Source organism: Canis lupus, chromosome 24, assembly GCF_011100685.1.
Source record: "Canis lupus familiaris isolate Mischka breed German Shepherd chromosome 24, alternate assembly UU_Cfam_GSD_1.0, whole genome shotgun sequence".
NCBI lineage: Eukaryota > Metazoa > Chordata > Mammalia > Carnivora > Canidae > Canis > Canis lupus.
In genome coordinates this window covers 22603062-22618449 of record NC_049245.1, presented here as the reverse complement: position 1 = coordinate 22618449, position 15388 = coordinate 22603062, and the positions used below count along the sequence as shown (strand labels likewise).

The following is a 15388-nucleotide window of genomic DNA, read 5'->3' as shown; positions in this document are numbered from 1 at the left end:
GAATTGAAATCTGGCAAGTTGGGAATCCTGGCGGCAGAAATGTAGTGTTGACAAAATGTGGCTTCTGACAGCCATCTGCCAGGTTCACACAGTCTGTTCCATAACCTCTCTAACAGAACTTAGGTATTTAAGTTTCGAAAAAATGAGTGAAATGTAGAAAAAGTATTTACTAATAAAGCTTGATGATAATGCTTCATAATGAATCGACTGCAGCCCCTAAGCAGCGGTTCTCATCACAGGGATGTGAATAAAAACAAAAAAACAAAACCTCCCTAGAGTAAAAGTTTGGACAAATCTCCTAAAGCCCCAAAAGTAGATGAGGATTTCACCATCTGACTTCAGTGGGTTCAGGGTGAGGTTAGACATCAAATATTATCCATACACTAAAAACAATCAACCATTAAAAAATAAACAAATAAATACGTACATACATACAAACAACCCACATGACTGCATGTGTTTGGAGTTTAGACATAACCTCCATTAAGACCTCAGAAATCACATTAAAGGATGAAACATCCAATCATGCCCCAGTGCCAACAGGGCCTTCCCATCCATTACAAGCAGGACCCTAGGTCCCCTCACCTCCAGGAAGCGAGAGATGTCCCTCTTGTCGCCCACCTTCATGGCTACCACATTCTCAAACATCCAGAAAAAGGGCCGGTCATCACCCTCCTTGGGGCGTGTGTAATTCAGCAGGTGGTAGAACTCAAAGAAGAGCCGGCCTGTACCCTCTGAGCACACAAAAGAAGATTGGCACAGACAAGTTAAGACCCTTCATTCAGTCCACCCCTCCATATTGAGACCAATGGGTTCCCAGTGATCACCTGACTACAGCTGACACTCTACTAAGCTGACATCCTACAGTCCTTCTTGTAGTCCTCTGGAGTGACAAAGGACAAAGGCATCAGCAGTGCAGAATTTATTAGTATTTCTGGGGACAGGATTTAAAATGGACAAGGGTAGAACCATCAGGTTACATTGTCAGAAACAAATACTTCCTTCTCAGATCAGGCCTCCTCAGGACTCAGGTGACATAGGAGCTCTTAGGGCCACCAGAAAGAAGGGATGCTCACCATACAGGCCTTTCCTGGCAGGGTTCACATTTGAGAGATCATTGCATGGGCTTCCACCAATCACCAAGTCAAAGGGGCCCCATTCTTCAATCTGTGAGAGAAAAACAGTCACTCTTAGGGAAGGCACTCTGAGTGGGGTGACAATAAAGGAATACAGCCTAGGTCACAGATACCTATCAAGAAAACCCACTTCGGGACACCTGCGTAGCTTAGTGGTTGAATGCCTGCTTTAAGCTCAGGGAATGATCTAAGAGCCCTAGGATGGAGTCCCATAGCAGGGTCCCTGCAGAAAATCTGCTCCTTCCTCTGCCTATGTCTCTGCCTCTTGATGTCTTTCATGAATAAATGAAATCTTTTTTTTAAGAAAAAAAAAAAGAAAACCCACTTCTAGAGCTCAGGTGGTAGAATATAAAACTCAGCCTCAAGATGGTGAGTACATGCCCCAGGTTGGGTGTGAAGCCTACTTTAAAGGAGAAAAAAAAAGTTTGTTTTTTTTTTTTAAAGATCTTATTTATTCGAGAGAGAGAGAGAGACAGAGAGAGAGACAGAGAGAGAGAGATGCAGAGACACAGGCAGAGGGAGAAGCAGGCTCCATGCAGGAGGCCCGACGGGGGACTCGATCCCAGGGCTCCAGGATCATGACCTGGGCTGAAGGTGGCATTAAACCGCTGAGCCACCCAGGGATCCCAAAGAGGATGCTCTTATAGAATCTTAATTGGTTACTCAAGTCTCCCCAATTTCACTGCTGACCCAAGACAACCCAATGCTCCAGATTCTAGAAGATCTAAATCATTCTGAATAATTTACCTAATTGTGGATTGTGGCACTACAGCTGGATGAAACCCAGGTTAATCTTCTACCACAGCCCTGGGCATGGGGAAGGGGACCACATGGCTATGGGAATGTGTGGGGGTGGGGTGAGGGCATGCATGAGGGAAGAGTGAGCGGGAGTGCAGGCTGCCTCACATTTCTCTTCGTGATATTCCTGACGTCATTCACATATTTGATGTTGCCCTCATGCTTCACAGTTCCAACAGCGATGGATTCTTCACACACTTCGGAAGCGACGTATTTCTCCACTTTGATGCCCAATTCTTTGAGGACCAAGTACCCTATAGGGGGTTCAGGGGACAGAATGTGCATCAGGATTGTCCTCCCTGGACACGCTACTTCCATTGATTCTAAGCCATCTCCAGAGCTCAAAGCAGACCCACCAAGAACATGGTCATCCTCAAGGGAACCCATGCAGATAGCACAGAAATCGTTTGCTGAGTACACTAGGCCCCCAGGATTGCAGAGTTTCATCAACAAAATATATGGATAACCAGTAAAACTGACTACCAGGATCTAGTAAAATGGACAGGCACATAGCCAAGGCCCCAGCACCTACCACCCAGCACAGTCAAACACAGACACACAGACAGGAATCTTCACCAAAAACATGTTTAGAAAACAACCTCAAAGCCTGGTGGCATGGACAAGGCTCAGTCCTACTATGTGTGATCTGCACCAACACAAGTAGGTCTTTAAGACCCAACAGAGTGGGGGAAAACAAGCTATCAGTAATGATATGGAAGAGCCATTAAGGCTGTCAGGGATTTAGGAATGGAGACACCAAAGTATAAACATTAAGTACAAATGCTGCGAAGTGCAGAGCACCTCATTCTACTGCTTCCTGCTCTGGTAATAGAGATGTTCCTAACGATACATTACAGAGTAGTTGTGAGGGGTAAATGAGTTATATCAGACAAATCCCCCAGAGGCAGCATGCATGTTGACTATGCTTATTCACTACCTGGGGGGACCTGAGGGAAATGGGAGGAAACCAGATTAGAGCTGCCTAATTCAGTTCCAATGGATCTAGGCTTATAGAACAGGAAAATCATTTCCTAAGATACTTGCACCTAATAAAAAGTATAACACAGCTAAAATATACCTGTCTTTTAAAAGGCCCCAAAAGAGGGCCAGGTAGGTGAAATGGTGGAGAGGATTCAGGAAAGAAACAAGGAGGCAGTGGTGTTCTCAGAACAAGTGACCAAGAGGTCATCCCAGGAGTCTTTCCTGGCTTTGATGACAGGACACCTGGAGCAGGTGAGCGAGCATCCCTAGGTGAACTCCAAACTCACCTGTTGCAATTCCATCAAACAGGGATAAGACTCGAATGGGCCGCCTTCGGGCTGCGGGAATCGCAGGGTATAACTTGGGGGCTTCCTGCCAGGTTAAAGAAGGAGGTCACGGAGGTCAAGGTGCAGGGGGTAGACTCAACCCCTGGAGGAGGGGAGGTGGGGTGGGCTGATCTTCCTGAGGGTCACAAACCCTGTGCTCTGCAACTTCCTAGCTAGGATCCCCTGGAGAGCTCCGGCACAGAATGGCCATTTTACCCTTAGACGTGAACACAGATGCAACTTTGATACAGATGCGCGCACACACACACAAAAACACAATACCCTACTCAGGAATGACCTGGAGCCTCCCTCCAACAACTGCAGGCAGGAGCTCAGGAAAATCCACTCCCACCAAGATTTAAGAATAAGCCACAGGCTTCCTTTTCCTCTTCGGTTCCCCTAAGGCTAAGGCTTAGTTTAGTTCTATAACCATTTTCTCAAAAAGGCCCTTGAAAATCCAATATAATGAGAGGCCACAAAGGAGAGGAAGAATACTGGAGAGGCCTGACACCATACAGAGGATGTGGTCTGAGGCTCTCAGATGCTCATTTGTACAATGGATCTTTTCCATTAACTCTTTCCAACACATCCAGCATGCTCCAGACCCCGGAAGTTCTGGGGGTAGGTGGTGCTGGGAGAAAGAAGCCTGTGGCTTACGTATTCGAGCCCCATGTCGCTGGTGAAGAAGGCCTGCAAGCGCACGTTCCAGTCCTTCCGGCGCCGCAGGACACCATGACAGCGCTGCGGGAGGCACATGTAGCAGCTCCAGGGCTCCTGCAGCTTGGCATCTGCTGCCGTGCCGGTGCCCACCAAGACCTCCAGGCACTCCACACAGAAGCACCTGCACTCGGGAGCAAGGAAGAGGGTCGCCTCAGTCAAGCAGCTCCCCTGCCACCCCCACCAATGACACAGATGTCAACAGACTGTTAACAAACCTTCAGGTCCCAATTGCTCCTCACCATGGACTGGAAGGCCCTGTGTCGGGATTTGGGGGACACTAATCTCTTGCTTGGATACCAAAGGGCCCTCAGCCCATGCTGTGGCACAGACAAGTTTCCCAAAGCATCCCCAGAATCTGACCATCTTTAGGGGTCCTTCCCTGCCCTCAGGGACCTAAGTTTTAAGTCCATCCCTACATCCCAGTTCCATTTTAAGTACTCGAGGACCTCAGCCCTGGGGAATACTGGCTTGGACCCAGCTCCATGCCTGGGATCCCTCTCGGCAGCAGATCTGGCCCACGGGGCCCACACCCATGCTCACCGGCAACAGCTAGTGTTGCTGCAGAGGAGCAGCTCACGACCTTCACAGCACACGGTGCAATAGGACTGATAACCATCATCATCATACATGTAGAACAGCTCAAGGAACCGGTCCTGGCAGCCCAAGAGAAACACCCGAGAAATCAGAGACAGGAACCTGCAGGGACCAGCACCTCACTGGCTATGGCCCAAGGATGCAGCCACTGACCCTTGCCAGGGCCCCCAGCTGGGCTCTGCTTCCCACTGTAGGATGGCCTCCCCAGTCCAGCTCCCGGGCCTCAGCACTCCACTTGCGCCTGCCCGGGCAGGGTCAAATGACATACACATGGGTGCCTTTTTCTGGGGAAAAGTACAGGGGAGTACAGGGAAAGGGCAGGAAAGCCCAGGGCGGGATTACCACTTACCCGGCATGTCTGGCAGAGGCCACCCTCAAAGAGAGGGTGGAAGGACACGGGGTTTTTCCTACCACAGGACAAACAGCTATCTGTAAGAAAGATAGGGATACAGCTTGCAACAATTATGACCACAACACTAGGGCTGAAACTTTGAGTCTAACTGCTTTTGAATAGTTATTGGAAGCTGGCAAAATAACAAGGATTCCTCACACTTTGTTCCTTTCAGCAATGCTTCATCCAGATAGATAGAAAGGCCAAAAGAGAGCCCAGGGCAAGAGGTCCCGCAAGATAGGCAAACGCATGGTCCAATAAGAAGGCATGGCCAACTAGGAAAACACCGGGCAGGACACTGAGCAAGTGCCACCTAGCCCAGGGATAAGCTCCAGAGGACCTGGTATGAAAATCTTTGAGATAGACGTGGAAAATTTCTGGTGATGCCAATTTGCTGGTGTCCTCGTGATTAAGAGTTGCCTGCACCAACCTTACTCATAGCAGTTGAATGCAATTTGAGAACACAGGTCCCTTCCTATTAGTATAGTCTTGAACTCACACGAGCAGGTCAGGACGGAGCCACAGCACTGATCATGTGGGTAGGGCCATTGAGAAACCTGAGATCCAGGTGCCTGGGTGGCAGTCGGTTAAGCTCAACTCTTGGTTTTGGCTCAGGTCATGTGATCTCCGGGTTGTGGAATAGAGGCCTTTGTCAAGCTCTACTCTCAGCAGAGTCTGCTGGAGATTCACTCTCCCTCTTGCTCTCTCACTGGGAACCTCGCTTCCCCTCTCTGGCTCTCTCCAAAACACATCAATAAATCTTATTTTAAAAATGCCTAAGTGGGGCACCCCGGATGGCTCAGCAGTTTAGCACCCGCCTTCAGCCCAGGGCCTGATCCTGGAGACCTGGGATCGAGTCCCACATCGGGCTCCCTGCAGGGAACCTGCTTCTCCCTCTGCCTGTGTGTGTCTCTGCCTCTCTCTCTCTCTCTCTCTCTCTCTCTCTCTCTCTCTCGTCTCTCATGAATAAATAAACAAAATCTTTTTTAAAAAAATACCTAAGGGGCACCTGAGTGGCTTGGTCAGTTGGGTGTCTGCCTGTGGCTCGGGCTGTGATTCCAGGGACCTCACTGGGATCAAGCACCCATCTGAGTCTCCCTGCTCAGCAGAGAATCTGCTTCTCCCTCTCATTCTGGCATGCTCTCTCTCATTCCCTCTGTTTCAAATAAGTAAAATCTTTAAAAATTAATTAATTTTTAAAAATGTCTGAGATCAATTCTCCCAAGCCAGGAAAAACAGATGGATGACAGTCTTGGGAAATGGGAGGATTATGGGTCAAGGCTTTCAGGTCCAACAGGGACTTCTCTAAACATGAGCTTTCTCCAAAGTTCCCTGTGCTAGGAGCTATGCTGTTTTCCTACCCAGCACTGAGATAACCTCTTGATAAATATTTGTTAACTAAAGGACATCAGGCTGAGGAAGCAAGGGAGAGTCCATCTGTCCTTACACATTCTGAATTCCGTGATACACGTTCCAGGCAGAATCTCCATTCCGGTGGCTAATTACCACCCAGTACAAACATACCAAGGTTCACTTAACAGAGTAACAGTGGTGAAGTGTGTCTACCTTGCTCCTCAAAGCCTGTTCCACTTGTCTGAGGAAGGCTCAAGTTGTAAGAGATCGTGGTTTCAGGTTTGGGGTATTCTGGGGCCAAGCCTCCCCACCCCACTTGCTCATTCACAGAGGCAGGATCAGCCTCAGTGAAAACCAGACAACCCATTCTATTAAATGTAACAACTAAGATATCCACAGCCTAGCCCAAGGCCATGGCACAGAGCTGTGGGTTAAACTCCCATGGGGCAGACAAGCAGGCCAAGGCAAAGTTTGAGCAACCCTCAAGATAAGTAGCAGAGGGATCCCTGGGTGGTTCAGCAGTTTAGCGCCTGCCTTTGACCCAGGGCGTGATCCTGGAGTCCCGGGACCCGCGTTGGGGAGCCTGCTTCTCCCTCTGCCTGTGTCTCTGACCCCCCCTTCCCTGTGTCTTTAATGAATAAATAAAATAGAAATATTAAAAAAAGAAAAAAGATAAGCAGCAGAGACTGAATACAAGGGAGACCATGTTACCTTCCAGGTTACTCTTGTTGTTGCTAACATCCAAAGCCATTTGTTCTGTTGAGAAAAGAGAAGGTGTGACAGGGGGTTAGACATACTCATCAGGAATGCCACACACCCTGCCCGATAGCTGGTGGCATCATTCCTCCAGCCTCCTCACTGCCCCAATGATCACCTCGACTCTGGTCCTCCTCTCCTCGATCTTTGCCGTTATTATAGCAGTTTGTCTTCAGGCGCTTGGGTGGGGGGCAATAGTCTGAGGCAGTTGAGTCGTCAGCTGTGCGTCTTCGAGTCTTGTTCTCTGTGGAAGGTAAGGAGATGGCAGCGGGGGCAGGGGTACGGGGAAAACAGGAGCCTAGGAGAGGACAAGGCCATGACCAGGGGCCAGCTGCACCTGTACCCTAACATAAATCCACACTGGTTGTCCTACAGCCTCTTTTGGGACAACTCTGATGGTGACTGATTTCACAATCCCACGCTAGGGGTTTTAAACAGTGATGGGTGCAAAAGAATACATCCTCATAGACCCGTCACAAGGAAAATTAGAATAAGCTTGGTCTATGATGCCCAGCACGCAAGCTGAGAGCCATGTGTTGTGACTGAGCACTTGAAATGTGACTTGTGTAACCAGATGACTGCATTTTACATTTAACCTAGATGTAAACTCAAAAACTGCAAATGGAGCCAATCCACTGGCTCATTTGGAACTTGGGACATCTATAAAAATAGATATCCAATATTTCTAATGAAAATTTAGCATCAAAATTTAGACATCCTAAGACATGTCGAAAGACAGATTCTGAAAACTCCTCTAAAAAGAAAATGTAAAAATCTCATAATTTGCATACAGGCTGTTAGAAATGCTAAAAGGATGGAAATATTGGATGAAGTTAAATATATAACTTATACTAATTTCACCTATTTTTCAGTACTTTTTAATGTTGTTACCAGAAAAAAAGTTAAAACGTGACCACTGTTTATCTATTTCTATAACTTCCCACTACTTTTAATCATTCTGTAAATGTCATAGGAACATGGTTAAAGAAAATTAAAAACATTAGAAATCATAAGGACCCTTTAGTGACATATTACATTTGACAGCGCATACGGTATTAGAATTGAAAAAGGGAAAGCAAGAATCCAACTAGTGTAGAGAAAATACTGGAAGGATGTGCACACCAGCAATGTTAACCTGAGGGGTCATTGTGAGGGTTGGGAGTGAAGGGGTGGGTGAGGGCTCAAGTTCACTTTTTAACAGATTGGATTCTTTCCCAGTGACCACTGTCTATGCAAGAAATCGAAAGAAAGTGCAGAGAAAATAGTGCAGAGTCAAAATATGGGAAGGGAATACCGTATTTCCTTGATTCTAAGTTCCCACTGCCTGTACGACGCACCTTCGACTTATTAACCACTTATTTGTGGGTGAAGAAGGGAAACAAAACAGAAACAGAAAAATACTATGTTAAATGTGTGAATTGTTAAGACAAATCCTGGATTTCAGGCACCTGGGATTTCCACAGGGACAATGTGAAGAAACTACACTTCTCTTTATAATAAAGAAAATATAGTCCTGGTAAAACCCATTAGAATGGATGATACCTCCTTCCCAATGGAAATGGTTTCTGGGGTTTGGAGAGGGTTTAATACTTTCCAGGTTTTCTCCAATGAGCATAGCTTAATTATCTTTTCCTTTAAAAAAAGGCGGGGGGGGGGGGGGTACTAGTTAAGATTCCATCTTGGCCTTGTGTTTACTTAAGTTTTCACAACAGATTGAATCCCAATGACATGTACTTGACCTTTAGCAGGAAAAGTGACCAGGGGACCTGGAAAAGGCTGGGCTGTTTGCGTTTCCAGCATCCTTGAGGGTTCACTGTGGAAGAGCTCCAGAGCTGACAGATTGCTGGAATGCTGGGGTAGGGTGGGCATCAGCAGGGGGTAGCTGCATCTACCAAGAGGTCCCCCCACCAGCAGTGGACTGTGGTTGCTGCCCGGGGTCCCAGTCCCACCTGGTTGCTTGTTGTTGGGCTTGAGGCCCTCGATCCCAGTGGGCTTAAAACCCCCGTGGGCCCACTCTAACATGGGCTTCAGCTGGTCCTCCAACGAGTCTCCAGGGTTGCTGGGGAAGGTTTTGCCAGCCCGTACCCTGGCTTTCTGTGGAGATAGACAGGCTATAATGAATAGGAGGGACGGGTGCTTGCCAGACCACACCTAGGGCTTCCCGCAGCTGGGGCCTGCATTCTTCCTTACACTGGTCCCTTTCAGAGCCCAGCAGCTGTCCTGAGCTCTGGTATGTGACAGGAGGAGGGGCCTGAGTCTAGAGACATAGGCAGGCGGCCAAGGAGGGGGAATTACATCTCCCCATGGAGATACCAAATCTCTTTCCTGTAGGGACTTGAGGGCTCAGCCCCCTCTCAAAGAGCAGAGGATCAGCATTAGCTCGATCACTTTTAGATTTGGAGAAACCATCAGCCAGCACCAAAGCCACCATCACTGCCTATGAGAAGCTTCAGATTTCTGGTTTTATTTACCCAATGATAGTGGGGCAGGCCCGGCGGGGCGGGGGGGCGTGATTACAGAGGACCAGGAAGTTTCATGTGTCTAACTGAACACCAAGGAAGGCTCATAAATACTGCAACAAGGCCACAGACCATTTCATCTCCAAATCAACGTAGAGGGAGTGATGGAGCCTGATGGAACCCCAGACAATGAGGAGGCAGTTGGCCTCTGCCCTCTCCACTCTTGACCTCAAATCACATCACTCGAAAAGGAAAAGACTATGAGGCTCTGAAGAAGCTCACTTACAAATCTGAATATATTGACTCCTGCCTTCCAATACTCCTCTTCCCTTACAGTAGCCATGGAAATTCCTCCAGGAAAGTCTCAAACACCTTCCTTTCATTTCCTAGTCCATGGGTTCTTGTCATGTTTGCATATACTTCCTCCCTGGAGGATTCCCTGTGCTATCATTGCCCACACTGTAGCCTGAGCTGGCTTCTGCTCTAATTCTGTTCTTGTGGCAAAGCCCTCCCCACCTACTACAGTGTTACCTCCAATGCATGGTACATGGCTTTCCTGTAAGACACCAGCTTATTGAAGGTTGCCAGGTTAAAGTGCTGGCTGAACAGCCCCAGGGCCACCAGCTTATCTGCAGACACCTAAAAGAGACAGCCATCATCAGCATCCATTTACAGCCGGTGTCTGAACACCTAGTGTCTCTCCCAGGTTTATTCCTGGAGTTCAAGTTCACAGACTAAAAAGATAGGAAGAGTAAGTAGAAAACAGAAATGCCCCACCTGACAAACCTTATACCAGACGTATGGTGAATATGATAGTTCAAATGTGAGAAAATAGGATACTCCAAAAAGATGCAATCAACTACACCCTGTATTTGTGTTATTTTCTAAAAGTACAAATGACCCACATGGTCCCTGGTGTGGGCCCATCTTAAAATTCAGAGTAGACGCCCTGACATGGATGCTTTTGCACAGGTTCTTTCCTCCCTCATGAGTAGGACTGTGATTTAACCTTCTATGAACAGAATTATCTTTTTTAAGCTTTTATTTATTTATTCACAAGAGATACACAGAGAAAGGCAGAGACATAGAGGAAGAAGCAGGCTTCCTGGAGGAGCCTGATGCAGAACTTGCTCCCAGGATTCCAGGATCATGATCTGAGCCAAAGACAGACACTCAACACTCCATCACTGAGCCACCCAGGTGCCATTAACAGAATTCATTTAATGAATATGTTTAGAGAATAATGCTTGGCCCAGAGTAATCAACTTTTAGTTATTAGGATTTGTTGGTATGTGCCTTCCATTGGCGCTCAGTACCCATCTCCACAAGTCTCAGGCCCCATGTCCCTTGGCCATATATTAACAAATCAGCCTGCCAGTAGATGAAACTAGTGTTGGAGGGTGCTGATTTAACTCTGAAAAGACATATGATGTCTTCTCAACACTGCATGCTTATTCTAATGCCAACCTGTTTTGCACCTCAAGGGGCTGTTGCCACCGTTTATAAGAAACTGGGGATCAGCATGGTTGTACACTGAAATGTGAGTTCCATTCCCAGCACTAAACTGCTCTAATGCAGTATTGTAGCCAAACACCAGGACCTGCAATGCAATCCCATCCTCTTACGGTAACAGCCACACACTTCATCAGACCCAGTTCATTTTAGGTCTCACTGGGCCAAAGCAATTAAAAACAATTCATGTTCCTTCATTTCACAGAACTCAGGGCCTACATCCCTGCAGTTAGATGCTGCAGAGAAAGCAAAGGCCCAGGACATTTGTCATCCTACTCCCTCTGCTGGCCAAAAAGAAGAGTATATCCATCTGATTCACCTACCATGCTGACTCCAGGTTCCATTTATCTCACTCACCCTTTGGGAATTTCAGCGTATATACAGCAAATGACACTGAGGAAGCTCAAATCATGGAAAAGAATGAACCTTGATTGAAGGCCAAATCCCACAGATGTACTGGGTAGGCCTATATCCCAAACCATCTTGCTGCTGTTCTTCGTCAAACCTCAGGGCCTGTGGAAGGTTGGACTAGCATTTCAAAAAGAAACCATCACAGGCAAAGTATTGCCTGCATATGTTCTTAGCACAAAAGCTGATATCTCAGAATGTTCCATGGATAGGGTGTCAGAATCAAACCGCCAGATTCATGCCCAACAAACAGAACTCCTACTCCGTACACTCAAGAAAGAAATCAAAATGGTTAATATCAAAAGAAAAGGTTGTAAAACCTGGGTAGCCTAGTTAGTTACTCATCTGACACTGTTTTGGCTCAGGTTATCTCAGGGTCATGAGATTGAGCCCTGTGTCAGGCTTTCTGCACAGAATCTGCGTAGGCTCTCTCTTCCTCTGACCTGTCCCCCCATAAATATATCTTAATAAATAGAAAGGTTAATACAAATAATCAACAGACTTTGAAATCAGTACTCCATTGAATTTTTTTTTTTTTCGTAACTATCACCAAGTGGCCATAGGTCTGCCAGGCATGACCCCCTCCCCACATCTCTCAGAGGCAGATACAATCCTATCTGTCTCCAAGGAGGATCTTTGAGTCTGTTTGACTGTTTTTGTTGTTTTTTGTTTTTTGTTTTTGAGTCCTCATGACTGTTCCTGACTGCTCAGGAATTCCTTCTGGGGACTGCGCCAGAGAAGGAAAATCAACAGAGCACAAGTGGCGACAAGTGGCTTCAGAGAACTTTCCAGCCATTTGTCTCCTATAAGGATAGATTGATATCTGGGCCTGAGACTATGTATCAGTTTAAGCCAGTTAACAAATTTTTGTCCTCTGTAGATAGGATTCAAACAGCCTCAAACATCTAGAGAAAGCAGTCACAGGCTGTTCACCTTAAAGAGTCAAGTGTAAAAGGAAGGGTACAAAACACTGTGGGTCTGTGCAACACGAGAGCCTGACTTGCCCTGGACTCACCTCAGAGAACTTGCCATCACCAAACCACTGGACCCACCGCATGCCAGACATGGCCTGGCGCTTGGAGGTAGCCTTCCATGACACGACCATGGCAGGCCACCAGGAGAAGCCCTTGATCTTTCCCCATACGAGGTCCCCTATTCCAAACTCCTTCCCATCCTGGAAGAAAAACCACATGAAGGAATCCCAATGAGATGGATGGCCTGAACCAAGCAAGAAAAAAATCCTCCATACCCCAATGCCTCAGGGTTAAACTTGGGGCATTACTTTAACATAATAAAAACCATGAGTAAGGACACCTTGAATATAAGGGATCAGTTTGGTTTTTTGATAGAAATATGGGATTTTATGGGATTTGTAACATTTCACCTGTAACATTTAACTTAGTATCTGAGAGTGAACAATATAAACAAAAAACTCACGGGAAATAAGATCAAATAACATAACGACAATCACCTGGGTACTCCCACCACAAAGCCAAACAGGTCATTCCAAAAAGATTTAAAAGCAAAAAAGAAATTTTGGACATTTGAACACAAAAAGCTTGCCATAATATAGGAGATGCCCATGAAAAAACAAGTTGTTAACATAGAACTACAGTAAGTAGGAAAAGATTTCTAGGTGATACATACTTAACATACATACATACATTATACATACATATGCAAGAAAGCTGGAGTAAAGCAAGCACACCCAATTGGCTAATCATGAACAATACACAATATGGATTATGTAATACAGTGGATTATAGACATAAGTGAAGCAACTCTAGTTCCTAATAAAAATAGCTAGTCTACAACTGTATGTAACATATGATGAACAGAATCTTTTATAATAGTGACCCTTCCCCAAAAGGAGGAATACCCACTTCTTCCTTATTATTTAGCTGTTCCTAGTAGTACCTGATACTCCGCGCTGTCAGCATCTCTACCCTCTGCATCCACCTGCGGGGACTCCAAGCCCTCCTGCTGGCTGTCCTGGGCTAGGCGGGTATAGGGGGTGCTGCTGCTCTGGGGCACCACATCGTCATCTGTGAGGTCAATGGTGAGGTAGGGGCTGCCTGGGGATGGCCACGGTGTGCCTGCCAAGGATACTGTACGCCGCCTCAGGGACTGTGAACAGAAGGACACAGAACGTAAGCCACAGCAAACCAGCTAGGTGACCAGAGACTAGTGGAACCCCCCTAGTTGCTTCCCAGGCAAGCAGAAACAGTAGCGATGTTAAGTTGAATAGAACGGAGACCAGCAAAGATGGTTTTCCAGGAACGAAGAGTATCCCTCAAGTGGTGGGAAAAAGCAACTTTCATCAGAACAGCGGCAGAATTGAGGACAAAGGCAGAATAACGATGAGGGATGCCAAGCTGCTCCAAGCTCAGAGAAGGCCGCTGGTTTCCCTATATGCTTACTGTGTGCCCAGCCTTGCCACAGGAGTGGAGAATTGCAGTAACCACTGGGGTTGCCTCAAGACAGTTCAAAGAAGATACCAGGGAGACAAAACAGTTGAGTAGTTGGTAGTTTCCAGCTCATTCCCGAGGAGCAGGAACCCAGTCAGCAAGGAATTTGCAGATTCCCACCCGAATTCCATCCAGGATCAGGCCAGGAGAGAGGTCATCAGACTTAAGAGAGGCTTACCAGGCACCCAGGAGAGAAAGGAAAGGCAAGATCCTAAAAAGGTGATAAGAGTGAAGATCGGATGGAGGTTATACACCAGCTACTCTTGGTGGCACAGTGAGAGAGAGGTAGATCTTCCACTTAAGAGACTGGGGTTTATCTGGGGAACCAACCCTGGTAGCTGATAACTCCACGGGGGACTCATCCACGTGATTGCGGCCCTGCCGGCCTCGGGTGGCACGTAGGGAGGGCCTGTGCCTCTCCCGGCTGGAGGCACTGGTGTTATTTCGGGTTCGGACCTGGAAGCAAGAGAGGATAAGCACATGGCCTTTGGTGACAAGAGGCATAGGGTTTCAGACCAAGGGCCAAGAGAAGTAGACTTGAGAAATCACCTCCCATCAACAGAAGTGAATGAGGTGGTTAAGCTAGGGAAGAGCTCTGGATCAGCAATGGCCCCCCCGAGAATCTCCCCAGGTAATGGGAGAAAGAGGTAGGGTTTCAGCAGAGCTGCCAACACTCGGCAGCAGATCCCATGCTATCTGTCAGCTGGCACCTGCAGATTGAAGGGAAAACTAAAATCCAAGTTAGCCCAAACCAAACATTTTTCCCCCAAAAGCATTGGGTTGCCTTCTTCTGGAAGGCACTGGATTATCAAGATAGAGGAGAAGCCCTTATGCTCCTTTCTCAAAATGACATGAACTTGGGGGTTGTGCATCTGTATTCAACTCCTGCACACAAGAATTACTGTTTATGGGGCATCTGGGTGGCTCAATCGGTTGAGCGGCTGACTTGGTTTTTCCGCTCAGGTCATGACCTCAGGGTCCTGGGATCAATCCCCAGGTAGGTAAGGCTCCGTGCTCAACTGGGAATTTGCTTCAGGATTCTCTCTCCCTCTGCCCCTCCCCCTATTAGCTTACTAGCACCTAAAATAATTCAATCTTAGGGAAAAATAGATTTTAAAAGACTTCCTGTTTAATCCTGGAATCTTCACTCATCTGTAAAAAGGGCATCATATAATGCTAGGTGAGATTATAAAACTAGACCAGCAATGGTCAAGTGTCTGGCTGCTCATAGACGGGGTGACCACTAGCAAAGACTGCCTTCTCATTTCCTTGCTCTGTTAAGTCACAGAATCTACTTACAGAAAAACCAACTCCCAAAGGTGATTGACAATGGAATCATTCACCTAAAATGATCACTCTTGGGAACTTAAAGACAGGGGTGCCCAAAAAGAGCTGAAACCCTGCCTTGTGAAAGAAAGCCTTCATAATGGTAGTTCATTAACTTTGATGTCATTTTCCACTTTCAAAATGTTTTGGTAACGTCACT

At 46.9% G+C, this 15388-nt stretch overlaps 1 protein-coding gene across 11 annotated transcripts in view; it reads right to left on the bottom strand.

Annotated features, from left to right (window-relative positions):
* Positions 1 to 15388, bottom strand: part of DNMT3B (DNA methyltransferase 3 beta) — a 44304-nt gene that overhangs the window by 7609 nt on the left and 21307 nt on the right. For 7 of the 11 annotated variants that reach the window (XM_038571973.1, XM_038571972.1, XM_038571974.1 and 4 more), the window contains 14 exons: positions 14233 to 14358; positions 13352 to 13561; positions 12450 to 12608; positions 10046 to 10153; positions 9005 to 9149; positions 7174 to 7353; positions 7011 to 7055; positions 4905 to 4984; positions 4502 to 4614; positions 3899 to 4082; positions 3203 to 3287; positions 2043 to 2188; positions 1077 to 1167; positions 586 to 734 (listed from right to left, as the gene is read on the bottom strand). In XM_038571973.1, the coding sequence (XP_038427901.1) occupies positions 586 to 734; positions 1077 to 1167; positions 2043 to 2188; positions 3203 to 3287; positions 3899 to 4082; positions 4502 to 4614; positions 4905 to 4984; positions 7011 to 7055; positions 7174 to 7353; positions 9005 to 9149; positions 10046 to 10153; positions 12450 to 12608; positions 13352 to 13561; positions 14233 to 14358 (1821 nt within the window). The remainder of the gene's footprint in view (positions 1 to 585; positions 735 to 1076; positions 1168 to 2042; positions 2189 to 3202; positions 3288 to 3898; positions 4083 to 4501; positions 4615 to 4904; positions 4985 to 7010; positions 7056 to 7173; positions 7354 to 9004; positions 9150 to 10045; positions 10154 to 12449; positions 12609 to 13351; positions 13562 to 14232; positions 14359 to 15388) is intronic. The other 4 variants (XM_038571976.1, XM_038571979.1, XM_038571977.1 and 1 more) reach the window with 3 other exon arrangements.